Source organism: Leuresthes tenuis, unplaced genomic scaffold, assembly GCF_036924035.1.
Source record: "Leuresthes tenuis unplaced genomic scaffold, fLeuTen1.0.hap1 SCAF_12, whole genome shotgun sequence".
NCBI classification, from domain to species: Eukaryota; Metazoa; Chordata; class Actinopteri; order Atheriniformes; family Atherinopsidae; genus Leuresthes; species Leuresthes tenuis.
In genome coordinates, this window is record NW_027325366.1 from 14,341,030 (window position 1) to 14,358,197 (window position 17,168).

The 17,168-nt window shown below is 37.7% G+C and overlaps 1 protein-coding gene across 1 annotated transcript; it reads left to right on the forward strand.

The window, feature by feature from the left end:
• The first annotated feature begins 193 nt into the window (after positions 1-193).
• On the forward strand, positions 194-11,092 carry creb1b (cAMP responsive element binding protein 1b). Its single transcript, XM_072396557.1, has 8 exons — positions 194-326; positions 3,263-3,399; positions 3,548-3,694; positions 3,804-3,904; positions 4,744-4,898; positions 5,673-5,858; positions 5,994-6,147; positions 6,466-11,092. The coding sequence occupies exons 2-8, from the start codon at positions 3,295-3,297 to the stop codon at positions 6,608-6,610; spliced, it is 993 nt and encodes a 330-aa protein (XP_072252658.1). The 5' UTR covers positions 194-326; positions 3,263-3,294; the 3' UTR covers positions 6,611-11,092.
• The last annotated feature ends 6,076 nt before the right edge of the window (positions 11,093-17,168 follow it).

Below are 17,168 nucleotides of genomic sequence, written 5' to 3' on the forward strand. Positions count from 1 at the left end.
AAAAAAAAAGGCTTCCTCTTTTTAAATGACTGTTTAATAGTGGTTAAAATCCGTAATAATTTGCTCATCGTACTATTTTGCCAACGCCCCTGGTGGCAAGAGACTGTCGTTTTGACCCGCTTCTATTCGGTATTGTCCGGTCTCCTCCGTAAACACTTCGTACATTTCCGGTCAGTGTCGCCATCTGCCTTCTCGTTCTTCTCCAATCTCCGTGTTGTTGTTCCCAGTGACGCGGCGGAGGTGTAGCCTGACGCGGGCTCTTACGTGTCGGCCAGAATAAAAGTGGAGCTCCGGAGGCCCGGGAGTGACGAAGGGAGTCTGTATCGGTAAGGACGAAGGGATGTGTAGGGTTGAGAGACACTGGAGGCGGCCTTAGAAAGTGTTGGTTTGGTCGGGTTCGGCCCGAAGGAAACAAAGAGATCATGGCGCCGCGGTGTGTTTGTAGCAGGATGGAGGGAGGGGAGGCTGCGGCTGCAAACCGCGCAAATGTGTTGCTTTGATGGTAAATTAGGGAAGACAACTTTGCGTTAATATGTTTGAAACAGTTATGGGACTACAACGTTATTAATACCCTTAAGTTTCCAAATGATGCAGTAACATGCAGGCGCTTTATATGCGCATAAAATTGCGCTGTTTTCCCCTTGAAGGTACACTGAAAGGTTCACAATCGGTATTTTCATTTATTTCTGTGACTTTCCCCGATAAGTGTACTTTCTCATATAGTTCTTATCACTTCTGTCTTGTCAATCACTATGTTGTGGTAACAATTTGTTGTTGATAGACGTCTCATCGCTGCGTTTGACTTACTGTTGAAATCATGAGGTCGAGCCTGTCCACATTAACACACAACATAGAAGGGCTCAGATTGTGTTTTTAACAGTTTTATCTCCCGGGATGTGACCTGTGTGCGTGTAGGGGGCGTTGCCTGGCCATGTGGCTCGGCTGTCACACACGGAGCATCCAAGTGATTTTTGAAAAGCAGAGGGAGAAATGTGTAAAGCCAATCATGCGGCGGAGAGACGCTACGCACAGTGTGAGATCACTGAGCTCAGTGAACAACACGTTCCAGATCAACACTCCTGCACCGCCTGAAGACAGCCACTGATCACATCTCTGAGGCTGCTGCAGTCATATTTTCATGCAAAAAGATTGGTTCTGAGCTGAAGTTTCATTCGCCAACTCTTTGGCACACAAAATTGATTAGTTTATCATTAAACATTTAATCCCCTTAAATGCAAATATTTTGTCCTATTTTCCTCTTTTAATTTGCTGAATTTTCCCCCAGTTTGTCCTGCATTGTCAGATTTATTGTGAGGCTGTTAGAATTAATTTGTCTTATGTCAGTGGCACCTTTGCCTATCTTAAAACTATAATGTAAAATGAGGCTTTGGTGTTTGGCATCAGTATCAACAGATTTTTATTGAAATACAGTTGGTATCAGTGGTACCGAGCTATATAAATAAATTTGCCTTGCCACTTAAGGTGAATAGTTGAGGTGAGAAATAGTACTGCGAATCTTAACATATTGCATATCACAATCTGTTTTTATTTTTAAACTGATTCTTGACAGGATTTTTTAAAAAGTACTTTTTCTATTATCTGTTCAAGTCTGTTGTGTGCAAAAAATGCAGAAGTACGCGTGCAAGAAAAGTGGATACATAGTTCATAGTTGCTATTGTTTTAAATTGGTTTATTTGAATCATATTAATAAAAAATGTTGCTAGAAAAAAAAATCAAATAAACTTTCCATCCATAGTAATGCAGTAAATATTACATCAGAATTAAGAATTAGACTGTTCACAAAGTTAGAAACAAATAAATTCCTTTAAAAAGACATTTGTTTAATGCAGCCTGGTTATGTCAGAAAGGCAACGTGTAGTTATTTTAAAATGTTTGTGAGATTAAACAATATATCTTGATCCTACAGGCTAACAAAACAAAATAAAAAGGTGGATTGAGTGTGGTGTCTTAACTAACTTACCTGAGGGAATGCTTTCTGTCTTAGACTTTGAAAATCCCTGCTTTAAACCAAGGTTTGTACAGTTAATGTATACCTTTGTCCGTAACAATCCCTTGATGGTCCAATGGTTTGATTTGCTTCCCCAACAACAATAAAGCATCATCAAAAACATTGTCAGTATTGAAGCATACTGAGATATTAAATTAAATATGAATGAAAAATACTTTAAATATCCCAAAAGGAATTTATATTTACATATGCAGCAAATCAAGTGTTCCCAGCAGAAAAAAATGTTCCTCAGATTATATTTCAGATTAGTGAATTGTTTCTAAGCCATATAAAATAAGAACCTGGTTCTTATGTGAATCAATTTATTTTACAGATATCCATGGAGAGAAAGTAACAGTGATAAACAACGGTAAGTAATCACTAAGAAGTGATTACGATGTCTAGTTATTAGTGTCCCACTTTGAATGAGATTTCACAAAGAATATTTGCTCCATCCAGAATATTATAATAACAGTTTTTTTCTTGCCCTAAAGTCAAAGAGGCCTTTACCAAACCCCGACAATTATGGCAATTGGAAGCATTGTAATCATTCCTTTATGATGCTCAGTGGAAACGTAGTATAGTTGGATGATAGGCCAGCTCATTATAACTGCCCATTAGAATATAAGAAACAAAAGTGTACCTTGTCTGACAGGCTGTAGAAGGAAGATATGTGACATTTAGCCCATTGTTGGGTGTTTTGTTTTGGAACTTTGTGTCGATTTATTTATGGATTCCAGCTTATGGCATTCAAGATCGCATTGTTATACACCAAACATTTCCTTACGGACTACATGCTTGTATGCCTCTCCTAGTTCTTTCTGTTATGAATAGTTCTTCTTGACAAAGGGTCTCCTGTGATAATTATGATACACCACCTGCCAATAAAGAGACCATCTGAGTTCAGACACGGAGCAGAAGCCGATGGTAATGGCGCAGAACACTTCCTAACCTCATCAGGGTGAATATAGTCTGGTCAATGATGCACAGATTTCAGGCCTCTCATCAGAAACACTGTGTTGTAAAAGTTGAGATTTTTAAACGTTTTAACAGATTGTTGTGATTTTTTTTATTTTAAGAACAATGCTTACTTGCAAATTCCATAAATGTTTGTTATACATTTCATATGTGAAACCTCACAAAAAATGTGTTTAGACATTTTGTTATTAGTTTAAAAGATATTCTTGGTTTGTATGTGCATTCAGCATACGTTTAAATTTCCTTTTGGGTTATGTGCTTCTGTATCTGTTTTAGGATTGCTTAAATCTCCATCCACAGCTTAGCCAATGAAGATGGAGTCAGCAGTAGAGGCTCAGCAGGCAGTGGACACTGCTGTGACTGAGGCAGAGAACCAGCAGATCACGCCGGCACAGATCGCTACTTTGGCACAGGTAACGCATGATGTAAACTTCAACTCAAATTTCAAATTTCAAAAAACATTCAAAAGAAGAAACGGGCTGTGTGTCACTTATTTGTAATGTTACAAATGTTAAAGTGCATTTGGCTTGATAGCCAATTAACAGCACATCTGAATTGTAGGTAACCATGACAACAGGACATGCCTCAGCAACAGGTCCCACTGTAACGTTGGTACAGCTTCCCAATGGACAGACGGTTCAGGTCCATGGTGTCATCCAAGCTGCACAGCCATCTGTTATCCAATCCCCACAGGTCCAGGCTGTACAGGTGAAAGCCTAAAGCTTTTTTTTTTGTCTTGGTATTCATATTAAGCCATAACAGAAATAACATTCAGTTTAATTAATGTTTTACTCTCTTGTTTATGTGATTATTCCAGATCTCCACCATAGCAGAGAGTGAAGATTCACAGGAGTCAGTAGACAGTGTAACTGACTCCCAGAAACGCAGAGAGATTCTGTCTCGACGTCCCTCATACAGGTGATTTATGTGAAGACTGCCAGAACAATCAAGTTATTCAGTAGTTAAAGCAAAAACCGATAGAAAAAAAATGTTAGACGGACAACAGCACCAGCTACTTGTTGAAATGCAAATTGAAGGGTTTAATATTTCTATTTTTGAAAGCTAGTCATCTGCATGGACTCCTCTGATGTAGCAAGGAAAATCATTGTCCATAATGATCATCATTAATTTAATTCTCGTTTTGATCAGTTTGTACTCGCATGAAAATAAAAAAATAACTCTATGTGATCCATCCTCTAGTTTGGGCTCTAAAGCTAATCATCAGGTAGGTGATACAGAGTACAGTTGTGTAAACTGATTTTCTTTTTTTTGTACATTTTTAGAGCATGTATTTAATTTATTTTTTTACAATTTATTGTTTTTATTTTTTTTCAAAATAAAGTAATGTATGTTCATCTTCATTCCATTAGTTCCATTTTTATTATTTAAAGTTTTTAATCTTTAAGCAGGTGGACTTAATATTTAAGTGTCAGTGTAAAAGATTGAACGGTGTTGTGTAAGTGTGGGTCATTTTTTATTTAACTTTCTATGGTCAGTGTAACAGATGTTCCAATCAAACCACTTTTGGGGTAATGAACAGCAAGAAGCACAGATATGCACTTTCAAAAATGGCTGATCTTCCGTGAAACTCAAAAACAAAGAAGATTCACCTGTATGGGGCATGGAAATTATCGTTAAAAGTGCTAGTTCACATAAATACCGGTGGACTTTCTCTGTCAAGACAACCTTGACTCATGACATGTTAACCCCGTCCAGTGTGTTTTGTCAGTAAATCTCAAGGTTGTTTTTGCCAACAGGAAAATTCTGAATGACCTGTCGTCCGACGCGCCAGCTGTTCCTCGCATTGAGGAGGAAAATGCTGAGGAAGATTCCTCTTCTGCCGCAGCCACGCACGCCATCACCACCGTTACTGTCCCCACACCCATCTACCAGACCAGCAGTGGGCAGTACAGTAAGTGATAGTTGGAGGTGCAGGCATATGTAATTTAAACATCAAAGCTGTGTGAACTTTACCTGTTAGCCCCTGTTGACCAATATACGTTCTCCAAGATGGAAGAGGGTGTGTCAGGTCAGGAGAGTGAGCGAACAGGCGTTCTTTGTTTTCTATTAACAGATTTCTCCTGTATGCCCTGAAGCATTTGAATTAGCATTTTTGACTCAATTCCTGAGATCCTCTGTTAGTCAGTTAAAAGCAAATTTGAGAGTCAAACTTGTAAAGAAAGTGTAACATTTAGAAACTTGAGAGAGACATTGTAGACTCAACACCAGAACTTAAAGCAGAGAGAATATAAAAAGAAAAATGAAAATATATGAATACCATAACTACATTTTGAAGATGATGATTTGACATAGTCTGTATGTTTCAGTCAACACCTCTCTCCCCTGTGGACAAAAGTAGATCACTATATCTCAAAGCCTAAAAAGGTAATATTGGGATCTTTAGGATAGCTTACTTTTTTTCTTTCTTGGTGCAATCTGAAAGATTGAAAAAAAAATTGAGCACAATCATCATTGAAATTTAATGTGAATGAATTAGATCAGATAAATGCAACACAAAAGGTTCAAATGCAGACATATAGACATTTATCTCTTGGCTGCTCTGACAGGGTATAGCTTTCTACTAGCAAGACAATGAACAATATCAATAGAATGATATGAATTAAATGTAATTTTTACCTATGTATTCCCTTCCTGTTTTTTGTCATCTGTCTCACCAATCATTTAGTTGCAATCACACAAGGTGGGGCCATTCAGTTGGCCAATAATGGTACGGATGGAGTCCAGGGTCTTCAGACTTTGACCATGACCAATGCAGCAGCAGCTGCCCAGCCTGGTGCCACCATTTTGCAGTACGCACAGACCAGTGATGGCCAGCAGATATTGGTTCCCAGTAACCAGGTAGTGGTCCAAGGTGAGAGGGGCATCCCTGATCTGTGTATGCATGCAGAAACATTTCTTCCTCTCCACTCATTTTCTATCATTCTATCAACAAAACAAGCAAATGAAACATTGACTTGTTTTTTTTTTTGCCTATGTTGTCATGCAGCTGCCTCCGGTGACGTTCAGGCCTATCAGATTCGAGCAGCTCCTGCCAGCACCATCGCTCCTGGCGTGGTCATGGCCTCCTCCCCTGCCCTCCCGACACAAGGCGCCACAGAGGAGGTCACCAGAAAAAGGGAGGTCCGTCTCATGAAGAACAGGTATGAACAGACCAGGGTTGTTCATCGTTGTCAAGAACATCTTTTACTCAGCATCCACAGCTGTTTCCATCACTTGGAGTGTTAGAGTTCTTTATAATGAAACAGTGATGTAGGACCATCCATTAATAAATGGAAAGTGTGGCATTAACAAATTAATAATTTAATGGGATTTCCAACAAATGTTATTGAATATTGAAAGTAAATCCCATCTTATGTAACACCCAGCAGCAAACATAATACCCCCCCCCCCCCCCCCCCCCCCCCCAACTCAAAAGGAAAAAAAAAAAGAAACAAAATGATGTCTTGTCCTTCCTACAGAGAGGCAGCCCGTGAGTGCCGCAGGAAGAAGAAGGAGTATGTTAAGTGTCTGGAGAACAGAGTGGCCGTTCTGGAGAACCAAAACAAGACACTAATTGAAGAACTGAAAGCCCTTAAAGACCTTTACTGCCATAAATCTGAGTAGTTCCTTCTCCCGAACTCTGAGCTAGGCTGAGTAGTATTTCAGTTCTTTTAAAATACTTTGACTGTTTGATTCTGCCTGCCTGGCCTTCCACTGGCCCATAGCTGGCTTTTCTTTGACAAAGTCGCCCAGTACTACTACCTATTCTTCAATAGGCTGTCAGAACAATACATTTATAAACACAGTGGTTTTCTGTCATCCAGATGTGAGGGCAACCCTTGGAAAAGTGCCAACTAAAACTTGGAGGTCTAAAATACTGGCTACAATCCTGTGAAACAAACAAAAACAAACAAAAAAAATGGTAGAGAATGATACTAAGAACATTTTTTACATGCCTTTGTCTACAAGCCGTCATCTTTTTGTCATAGTTTTGTTCAGTTAGTGCGTTAATTTACTCATTTGGTCATTGTTGAGATTCTTCACTGGAAAAGATGCTTAAGTCCACAAATGCCAAGGATATGTTGTCCTCTGATCTGTTTTCAACATTTAAAGAACCTGCATGTGGTTTCTTTTATAGTTCTGATGTGAGCAGGTCAACCAGCTGATCCAGATGTTTCATTATGGATTTAACAAGGACTAACTTGTGATGCTTCAGCTCAGAAATGAAAGGGTTTTAGTTGCAGTAAGGTTTAACTGTTTGAAAGCAGTATACTATTCATTGGCCACATTCGACTCCAGTAGATACAATGCATTTACTATGTAAGCAATAATGTTCCACTAGTACGTGACAAGGGTTGCTGTGACCACATGCAGTTTAATATACCTTGTACTTTGATGGTTAAACTAGACAACAACTTTTCAAGGTTTTGCAATATGTGATTACAAAGATGGCAAGTGTTTTTATGCTGTCACTTCACAGAACTGTTCATATGCTGGCCAAAACTAAGACAACAAGATCCAGCTTGTAGGAAAAACATTAGTTGCCTTTGATATTAACACAATTTAACACATTTAAATTGTGATGTTTTTTTATATTTTTGCCTGATGTGTATTTGTTACATTTTATGGTATATTTCACGGTACATTCAGAAAATATTGTGTCCTAAAAAAGTTAACGGTTAAGACCTCTATAGCAGACCTGCCCAGTCAGCGATAGTGAAGACTGTGAATTGTGAATCTTTGCTTGATCCTCATCTAGATGTGAACCACCCTGGACAGAGGACTGTCATTAACTGGGCACAAACTGTTTACTTTTCTAAGTGTTTTGAAAGATGCTACCAACTGCCAATCATCAGTCGTATCTGTCAAAAGAAGAAAGGATGTGGCACGAAGTCCCACTTTTCTGTTCACTAATATTGTTTTTCTGCCTGTCCACAAGGCTGATGGAATTAGTTCACAATAACAAGCTGTCACCCAGTTTTTGTTTTCACAATCTGGAGTCTATCTTTAATAGTTTTGGCCATCTTTCCCATGAGCCATGGAAGTATTTTTGCCCACAAGCTTCTCTCCAAACAGGCAGTATTAATAGAAACATTTGTCTACACCAGAACATTTGGGAGGCAAAAAAAATTTATTTTAATGTTATCTGTTTGTTCCAAAGGGAAAACAAAACTTTGCAGAGCTACTAAATTGCTGAGACAGTTAGATTTGTTTGAGGTTTAAATGGCTGCATTGTTGATTATAGTGCACCATCTGTGTTTCTTGCTGCGTGTCCATATATCAGCACTTAACTGAACGAGTTTGTAACAAATGTAATTTGTAACAAATGAGGGTGAAGCCTTACATGAATAAGAATAAGATCCATATTGTTCATTTGAGATGAAGCATAATCTCATTTGTATGTCATCACATATCACCTCCATGATCAAAATGATCCTTTTTCAATGACCTTTAACTCTACAGGGTCTTCCAATATTATTATTTGAATTGTCTGTAAAATTATGGTGAAATATGGATTAATTAACCAAATTTCATTGTAATCTTTTTATATGTAGCAGAGTTGATTCCCTCTTCTTTTTTTTTTTAATCTACAGAAAGTGTCAGCGACAATTCCACGAGTCTGATTTAAAAAATCTACAGTCATACTGTACATCCTGTTGAAAAGAGATAACTTTTGAGGGACTGTGCGTTGGAAAGAAACATGTATTTGTCTGTTTATATTTTATATAACTGTACATAGACTCTACAGCATGTGTAGACCTCATATATTTCGGTTTATTTGATATGAAAAATGTTCTTATGGCTTATATGAAACCAACTTTGCATATTTGTAAGATACATAAGTGTATATTTCAAAGCATTGTACCGAGTGTATATTTATGCGATCTACCAGGCCTAAAAGTGTCATGGCAGCTAGTGTATGAGAAAGGCCTTTGTTGGAGATGTTTATGTGGAGTGTTGTATTCTGTTTAGGATCAGCAATGTTTGTTTGTAGAGAAGAGTGAGTCTTGAGAGCAGTTTGGGGTCCACAACATATATCAGTTTCATAGGTGATTTTGTAAATTTGAAAATGTTATGTTCTGAACTTTTTTTATCTTTAATCTATAAACCGGAAATTATTCCAGCAGTAAGTGGTTTTATGCCTTCCAGGTCATCAGACGAAAGCACAAATTGTCTTTCCAAAGGCCCCTGTTTTAAGTTTAAACTCCACTGGCTCCAGTGGTAGGATACTTGTTTGTAAATCAGTCTTCAAGAATTAGCTCTTATCATCCAGCCTGAATCCTCTTAAAAAGTTCATAATTGCACGACACTAGAAAGAAAAAAAGAGAATTACTCATTACGTCATTCTAACCAAAAGTAGACGTAAAATAGATGTAACAAGTCAGTCTGACTGTACTATTACAAATTGAGCTTCTCAAAACCAGACTAAAACCCAGATCAGAATCATTCCTGCATGTATACGCTGAACTAGACTCCATAATTTATTTTTTAATCTTTTTGTAAAATCAGTAAAGTGTAAATGAATAAAGCTGCTCTCATTTATATCTATATTTTTTTGTTTCTTTTGTCAGATGGCTAAACATGTCAGAAATTTTTGACTGAAAATCAGCCCAATAAGACTCAACTTATGCTCACTTAAAGTATTTCCAAATTGTCACTTGCAGCGTCATCTGACAAAATCACCATTCAAGTAACTTACAGACAACAATTTTGTAGTGAATTCAGCAAAACTTGCATGTACAATGATCTCCCACAGAGAAAATTTGAAGCGGCGGAATGTCTTAAACACACTTCGGTCAACTCGATTCTGCTCTTATGCATGTATACTGTAACAAGAACAGTAGTCCAGTTAAATGGCCAAGTTGAGCTGTCACATATCTTGGCTCAAATGGGCACGTAACCGTGCTGAGTGACTTGGTGGGGAAACATCTCTAAGTCGTTGATCGGCTCACTTTCTAAGCTTGACACTCAACATAGTCACTGAGTTGTAACCATATCCTGCTAGCTTAAATTTTTGAATATGGCGATAATAGTTTAATTGATTTCAATTACTTTTTAATTCACTCAAGTGTCATTAAATGATAAAATTTGGAACCTCAGTAATGTGATGAAATGGGTGTAAGATAATACCCCAAGTTCCTCCTCAAAAGCTTTCTTTGTTTGGCTAAATGCTCCATAAATTTGTAAACAGAGTTTATTCTATGAGTTTTTTTGACTGCAAATCATTTCAGTCCTACACAAAAATGTTTTGAAACCTCGGTCGTGAATTTGGAAATAATTTGTGATGTGCGAACACAGAGAGTAATTTTAATGGCCAGACTTGTGTGTACATAACCCTGTTTTCTGTCCTATCACAGCGTGGTTAGAGGGCTCTATGTAGAGATGAAACAAACTAAATCTTTTCAACATAAATTTCAGAGGATGATTGGAAAACCACACTTTGTTCATATGTAAGTGTAAAAACATACAGAGGTGACAAAACATTTGTGAAATCAGTATTTAGTAATAATTGCGTGATTAGTGCCACGGTTTCAAAAATGTGTTTAGGGCTTGATAGCACTTAGTCCTTTAAATACGAGTGCCATTACAATAACTGAGTTTCCTAGATGGAATGTTTTCTGGAAAAAAAGAAAATTCACTCCTTGTGATTCACATGTTCAGTACTGGTGCTGAAAAAAAATCTAGTAATAACGTTTTTCTGTTAATTTGCTATTGTGAGTTCAACTTTGTGATGTGATTACACAATATTTTTCCTACAATAGTGTTCTGATTTCTGTGACAGGCCTCATTTGTGCATGTAACAGACTGATATTCATGTTTGTAAAAGTATAAATATATTATTTCTAGAAGAGTAATGACATTTTTTCTAACTTTTAACGTGATCAGTTTATATATTGACACTTTTAGAAGCTACGAACATGAATGCAATGTACTGTATATTATCCTATTCAGACAAAGTCACTAAATGACGCATTACATGCTGTTTGTTTTTACACCGTCCTATTATAAAACTATACCAGCTCATTATTTCAAACTGCTGTTATTCTGATATTACATCACTCTTTTGTAAACATGTTACATCACAATAAACGACTCTTGAAGACTATTGAATTTTATTGTGAATCAGTCCACTATTAATATTTCTTTGCCAGTGAAATATTAGGCAATCATTTAAACAAGTGTAAATAATATTTTTAGATTATGTGAGTTTTGTTGGAAATAGAGTACAGTGGCTTAAATATATTTTATGTTTGTCTTTAAGTTTTATCGGGTATTATTTTGAAAGGTTTCTCAAATTGACATTTTTTGGTTGTAGACTAGCTTTGCAGAAATATTTTGAGGAAATATTTGTATCACAAAGTCAAAGTTGCACACTCGAGTATTCCAGTGCAATGCAGAATCAAAAGTGAAATACTCATGGAAATTGTTTCTTTACTGGCATGAAATTTCTATGATGTTGGAAGATTACTGATGTGTGAGCAACACGTAATTCAATTAAATTCAATTCAATTCAGCTCAACAATACTTTATTAATCCCCAAAGGGAAAAAATCCTAATATTGCTTTGATGTACATTATTATTAAAGATATTACATTGTTATAGATAGATTAAATTAATGCAAATCAGCTGATAAACGTTTAGAAATTTGAAGTATTCTCAGTGATCTGTGGAGGTTGACACCTGTTCAGACATCTGTTGCCAACAAGCACAGGAGGGATTACCCCTCCTGTTTATCTGTTACCTCTCTGTCTGTCCATATAGCCTTAAAGCTGAGTAGAGAGGTGTTTGAGTTTGTCCGTCCGTCTTCTAGCCAACACATCCAGACGTGACCATATCATCACAGTGCTTTTACCTCTTCATTGGCTCCCAGTTAATTTTAGAATAAAGTTTTTTGTAAACACAAAAGGGCACTGAGGTCTTCAGATCAATGAACCTATACACACTATAAACAGTGGGGTGATAGTTTTTTTTTGCTGTTGCTGCTCCCAAGATGTGGAACAAGTTACCCCCCAACTTACACACCCAGTACTTTTTAAATCTGACCATAAAACTAAACTACTCAAATGGGCTTTTGATACCTAGTAGCACTATGACATTGTGGCATTTGCACACACTTTTTACTTGCTTTTATGTTTTTTTTTTTATTTCATGTGCATTGTATGTTTTTATTCTTGTTTTATCTTCAATTTAAACCACTTTGGTCACCTTTTGGATGTTGAAAAGCGTTATATAAATAAATGTTGATTGATTGAGTTGTTCCTCCAGCCACGGTTCAGTGGAAAGTAATACTGACCTCTACACTTCTGCCTCCTCTTTCTCTGTCTCTTCTTCAACTCACCTAGATTTGGGGTCTCATTCCAGGCATTACTTTGGATTCGAAAAGCTCAATCGGTTGCCTCCACATGCAAATAACTTTCCTGTTGCCATAGTTATGCATTAAAACATATGTGGGAATTACCACTATATTCCAATCATTTCAGCAGCACAATATCCAGACTAGCATTAAGAAAACTACGGAAGCGAATTGCATCCACTGGATTAAAAAACATCAGACACCTTATCTCGTAATTACAAGATCAGGATTGCGTAATTACGAGATAAGGTGTCTAATTTTTTTTAAAGGATATAAAAGATAAAGAAAGAGGAAACGTCTGTAAATTCTTTCTCAGTGGCAATGATGGCGCTATCGCAGTTAATCTGCTATTATTACCTTCTCGAGTTGAGACACTGGGAAATATTGAAGTTTCTGAAAAATGAGGATGGTATTAAAATTAGTATGTCACACTGCGCATGCATCTCAAGGCGTTAGAATTGTTCAGCTGGCGGAAAGCCAGTCTGACGTGCTGGATGTCGCTCTGTTTCTGCAGGAGCAGTTGAACCAACACGGGATGCTTCATGGGATACAAATTCATGCATTTGAAATGCATCCAGGAAGATATTTTCCTAACAGAGCACTTTGCTCCCAAACTGCAGGTTTACTTGTTGTTCCCAGAGTTTCTAAAAGTAGAATGGGAGGCAGAGCCTTCAGTTATCAGGCCCCTCTCTTGTGGAATAAGCTGCCAGTAAATGTCCGGGAAGCAGACACCCTTTCCACTTTTAAGATTAGGCTTAAAACTTTCCTTTTTGATAAAGCTTATAGTTAGGGATGGCTCAGGTGATCCTGAAACATCCCATAGTTAAACTGCTATAGGCTTAGACTGCTGGGGGACCTCATCTGTCACACCTTTCCTCACTTTGCTCTCTTTTTCCCCCTGTTTAATTTCTCAAATGATTTTATGTACATGTGACATTATTGTGGTTATTAACTTGTGTTTCCCTGTTCCAACAGGTATCCTTTGAATGGTGTTATGGTGTTTTCCCCCCTCTTTTCCCTCTTTTCTGTCTTCTCAAACCCCAGCTGGTCGAGGCGGATCGCCACCCTTCCTGAGTCTGGTTCTGCCAGAGGTTTCTTCTTGTTAAAAGGGAGTCGTTCCTTTCCACAGTCGCCACAGGCATGCTCAGGACGGGAGATTGGACTGAAGACAAGTTTCGGTGCAATCTGTTGGTTTCCTTATATTTTTTTAATTGGCTCTATATGAATTAATTGGATTATGATTACAATGAATTGAATTCCAATTGGCTTGAATTGGACTATATTATTTAAGTGCCTTGAGATGACAATTGTTGTAATCTGGCGCTATATAAATAAAATAGAATTGAATTGAATTGAATCCAATCTGGTTTGGTAGTGACTCAAAGAACTGTGCGGCACCTGTTAAAAATCCTAGATCCTCAAGGAGTACAGCTGAGGCAACAGAGCCGTCCAAGAAGACGCCTTTACACAAACCCAGGCCCCAACTTCTTATGGCTTATTGATTTGTACGACAAACTGAAACTTTATGGAATATGTATTAACGGTGCCATTGATGGATTTTTGTGTATGGTCATGTGGCTGCATGCTTACACCACAAATAGCAATAGTTATTTCTGGTTACTTCATTGATGAAGTAGAAGACAGGAGCGGCACTCCCACACAAATCAAGGCAGACCTGGGCAATGAGAACCGCTCAGTGGAGCAGATGCAGATGTTTTTAAGAGGTACCCGTGACAACGAGTTCAGCGAGAGATGCTACATTACTGGCTCAAGTAATCATAACCAAAGGATTGAACAGTGGTTGGGATTTTTAAGAAAACACCATGCTCAATACTGGATCAATGTTTTTCAAGATTTAAAGGACTCAGGCGACTTAATTGACAAAAATCTCATACAGTTCGCATGCTTAGAAATAATTGAGGTAAGTCTTCCTCCCCTTTTGGATGAATTAAGATGAGTAATGAATTAGGTCTAATTGTTAACTTCACTGGAGACTGTTTTTTCATTCTGTCAATAGCTAATTATAACAATAATGTCCATATGCCCAGTTGCGCTAGTCGTTTTCTGCAGCTGTGATCATTTCTCCTCTCCATGTTGTTTATATTCACAATTCCAATGTGAATATGAATCCCAAAGTATTTTCTTCCAGAGCTGCTTACGAAATTTTGTTGCAAAAAGACACATTCACAATAGATTAATTATTTCTCTGTTCAAACGTTGTATGAACTTCAGCTGAGATTTAGAATGAATATTACACAGAAAGACTCTATTGTCACATTTATTAGAATCCCTTCATGGCCTCTTTGGGAAGGAGAATGACTGCAGTATGGATAGTATGGGATAACTGAAAAGATGAAAAAGTGTTTTTTGTCTTGTTTGCTTTTCTTCTTTTAGAAAGAGCTGCAAGACGTTGCTCACCTGTGGAATTGCCACAGAATTTATCCCAGGAGGAATGCAGTTTCCCCAAGTGGACAACCACTAGTGATGTACAGCCTTCCTCTTTGGCACCACAGACTACATCAAGGCAGTATCCCATCAGCAGATACAGGCTTGTAGAGAGGACTGTCTGCCAAGAGGTCCACATACATGTAATGAGACTGTTTTTGACATTTGTTGCCTTGCAATGTCAGAAAACTATCTGCACCCACCTGCTATATGTGTTAAAGTTCCTCAGTCTATATCTATTTTTGTCCAACAGTCCAAAACCAAAAGATATACAGTGAATCATCTTGTTCCGTCAAGTTTGGTTTTTTTGTCTGTTAATGTCTATCTAATTAATCATTTGTAATCAACATGGCAGTGGCAATTGCAATTTTATCTGTATTACATCTGAGTGTAATTTTATTATGAAGATTATTGACTGTTGTGAGGTATGTTTAAAACCTTGTTTATTCAGATAACGTATACTGTATATAAATTGTGGGTTTTGTCAAAACTAAATAATTTTGGCACTATTATTACTTTGATTCAACTCTTTACCTGATTTATAAAAGGGACCAACTGGTAGCAACAGTGCCCAAATCTTTTGGATATACATGTAATGTTGAAATTCAAACACTCTGGAATTCATCCTCAGGATTATCGGTCACTTAAAAATGCTGAACAATTTCATTAGACAGCAAATGATGAGTGAACACTAATATGACATTCTGTTGAATGCAATTAAGTTTCTAAAAAATAAAAACTTTTCAGTAGTTTGTGTTGTATTAACTGAATACATATTGATAACTGGCATGTTTACATTGCTCAGATATGAATTTACTGATATGTGATATAACCACAAGTTTGTTTTTAACTTTAAGACAATCCAGCAGATCTAGTAACTCATCCTGGCCAAGGTTTCCCTCTAAGGCAGTGGTTATGAGCTCTGAGCTCTTTCTCACACTGACTCAGATACAGCACAGAGCAAGACTGATTTGTCGGGTTTTTTTAAATAAAAAAAAATAATAAAAAAATCTAGCCTTGCGTTGGGCCCCGTACGTCGTCGGGCCTCAGGGCTTGAGCCTCGGTAAGCCTGTGCATTAATACGGGCTTGGTTGTCCTCCATCATGCCAACCTGGAGCCCTACAACACTCACCAGCTCCTCATTTTCCTCAATCAAATGCAAGATGCTCTGTTAGGGCAGCAGGATGAGCATCCCATCTATGTTGTTGTTTGGGACAATGTGAGTTTTCACAGAGCCCTCCAAGTTAGAGTGGTTCAATATGAACCAAGGTTTTATCAATCTTTTCCTTCCACCGTACTCCCCTTTCCTAAACCCTATTGAGGAATTCTTCTCTTCATGGCTGTGGAAGGTATATGAACTCCAACCTTACACCAGGGTAAATCTCCTGCAAGCCATGGAACTTGCCTGTGGGGACATAGGTGTGGAGGCATACCAAGCCTGGATAAAGCATGCCAGGGTTTCCCCGTTGCCTGGCCAGACTATGGAGACATGACGCTGTGGCTGAGTAATGCACTTATTTGTATATTATGTGCTTACTGTACACAAGTGGCAAATGCTCAAGATTTCTTGCTACATGTAAAAATGCACAAGATTCCTGTTTTTTTTTTTTTTGTCTTCTTGTACAAGTGCTAAATGCACAGGTTTTTTTGTTTTGCAACATGCATTTAGCCTACAGTGAACAATAAACATATATTTCTCCAGCTTCATGTCCTGAGCATTGTTTTCTATGTAGTGTTTAGTGACTGCTCAGTAGTGTTTTTAATTTTGATTGACTCGGGGCACGATTTGACAACATAGTTCAGTTTTGAGCACAGATTGAACTGTTTTGAGGAGAAAGTTTGGTTTTGCGAGTAGAGTCTGAGGTTTTGTCAATGTAGCTTGAAAACTGGGTTTTGTGTTCACAGCTTAGAGAAAAGGAGAGCAGCTTTCAAGAAATGTGTCTTAGCAATTGAGAAAAACTGTAATAAAAGCTAACTTTAAAGGGTACTTCAAAATCAACTTATCTTTTAACTGACGAATCATTTCCTCTTAGATTTACTGTGTGAAGTTTAGGACTCACATTGTCACGACGGGGAGAGCTGTGGTTTGGCTTGACAAAGATGTTAGGACCTGAATGCAGATATTTGATAAAGAAAACTCGATTTATTAAAACAAACAAAAAGCGCGACTGGGCCGGAATACCAAAACACTTAACAAAAACAAGACCTAACATGAACTATGATAACAAAATGAACAGTGCCGTGACCAACCTGACAACATGAATGGTGGTGAACTGTGAGGATCTGGCAATGACATCAGGAAACCTGGAAACTAAATACTGTGTGGAGGTGATTGGTCATGGAGTGCAGCTGTGAACAAAAACAGGTGACAAGGATGAACCT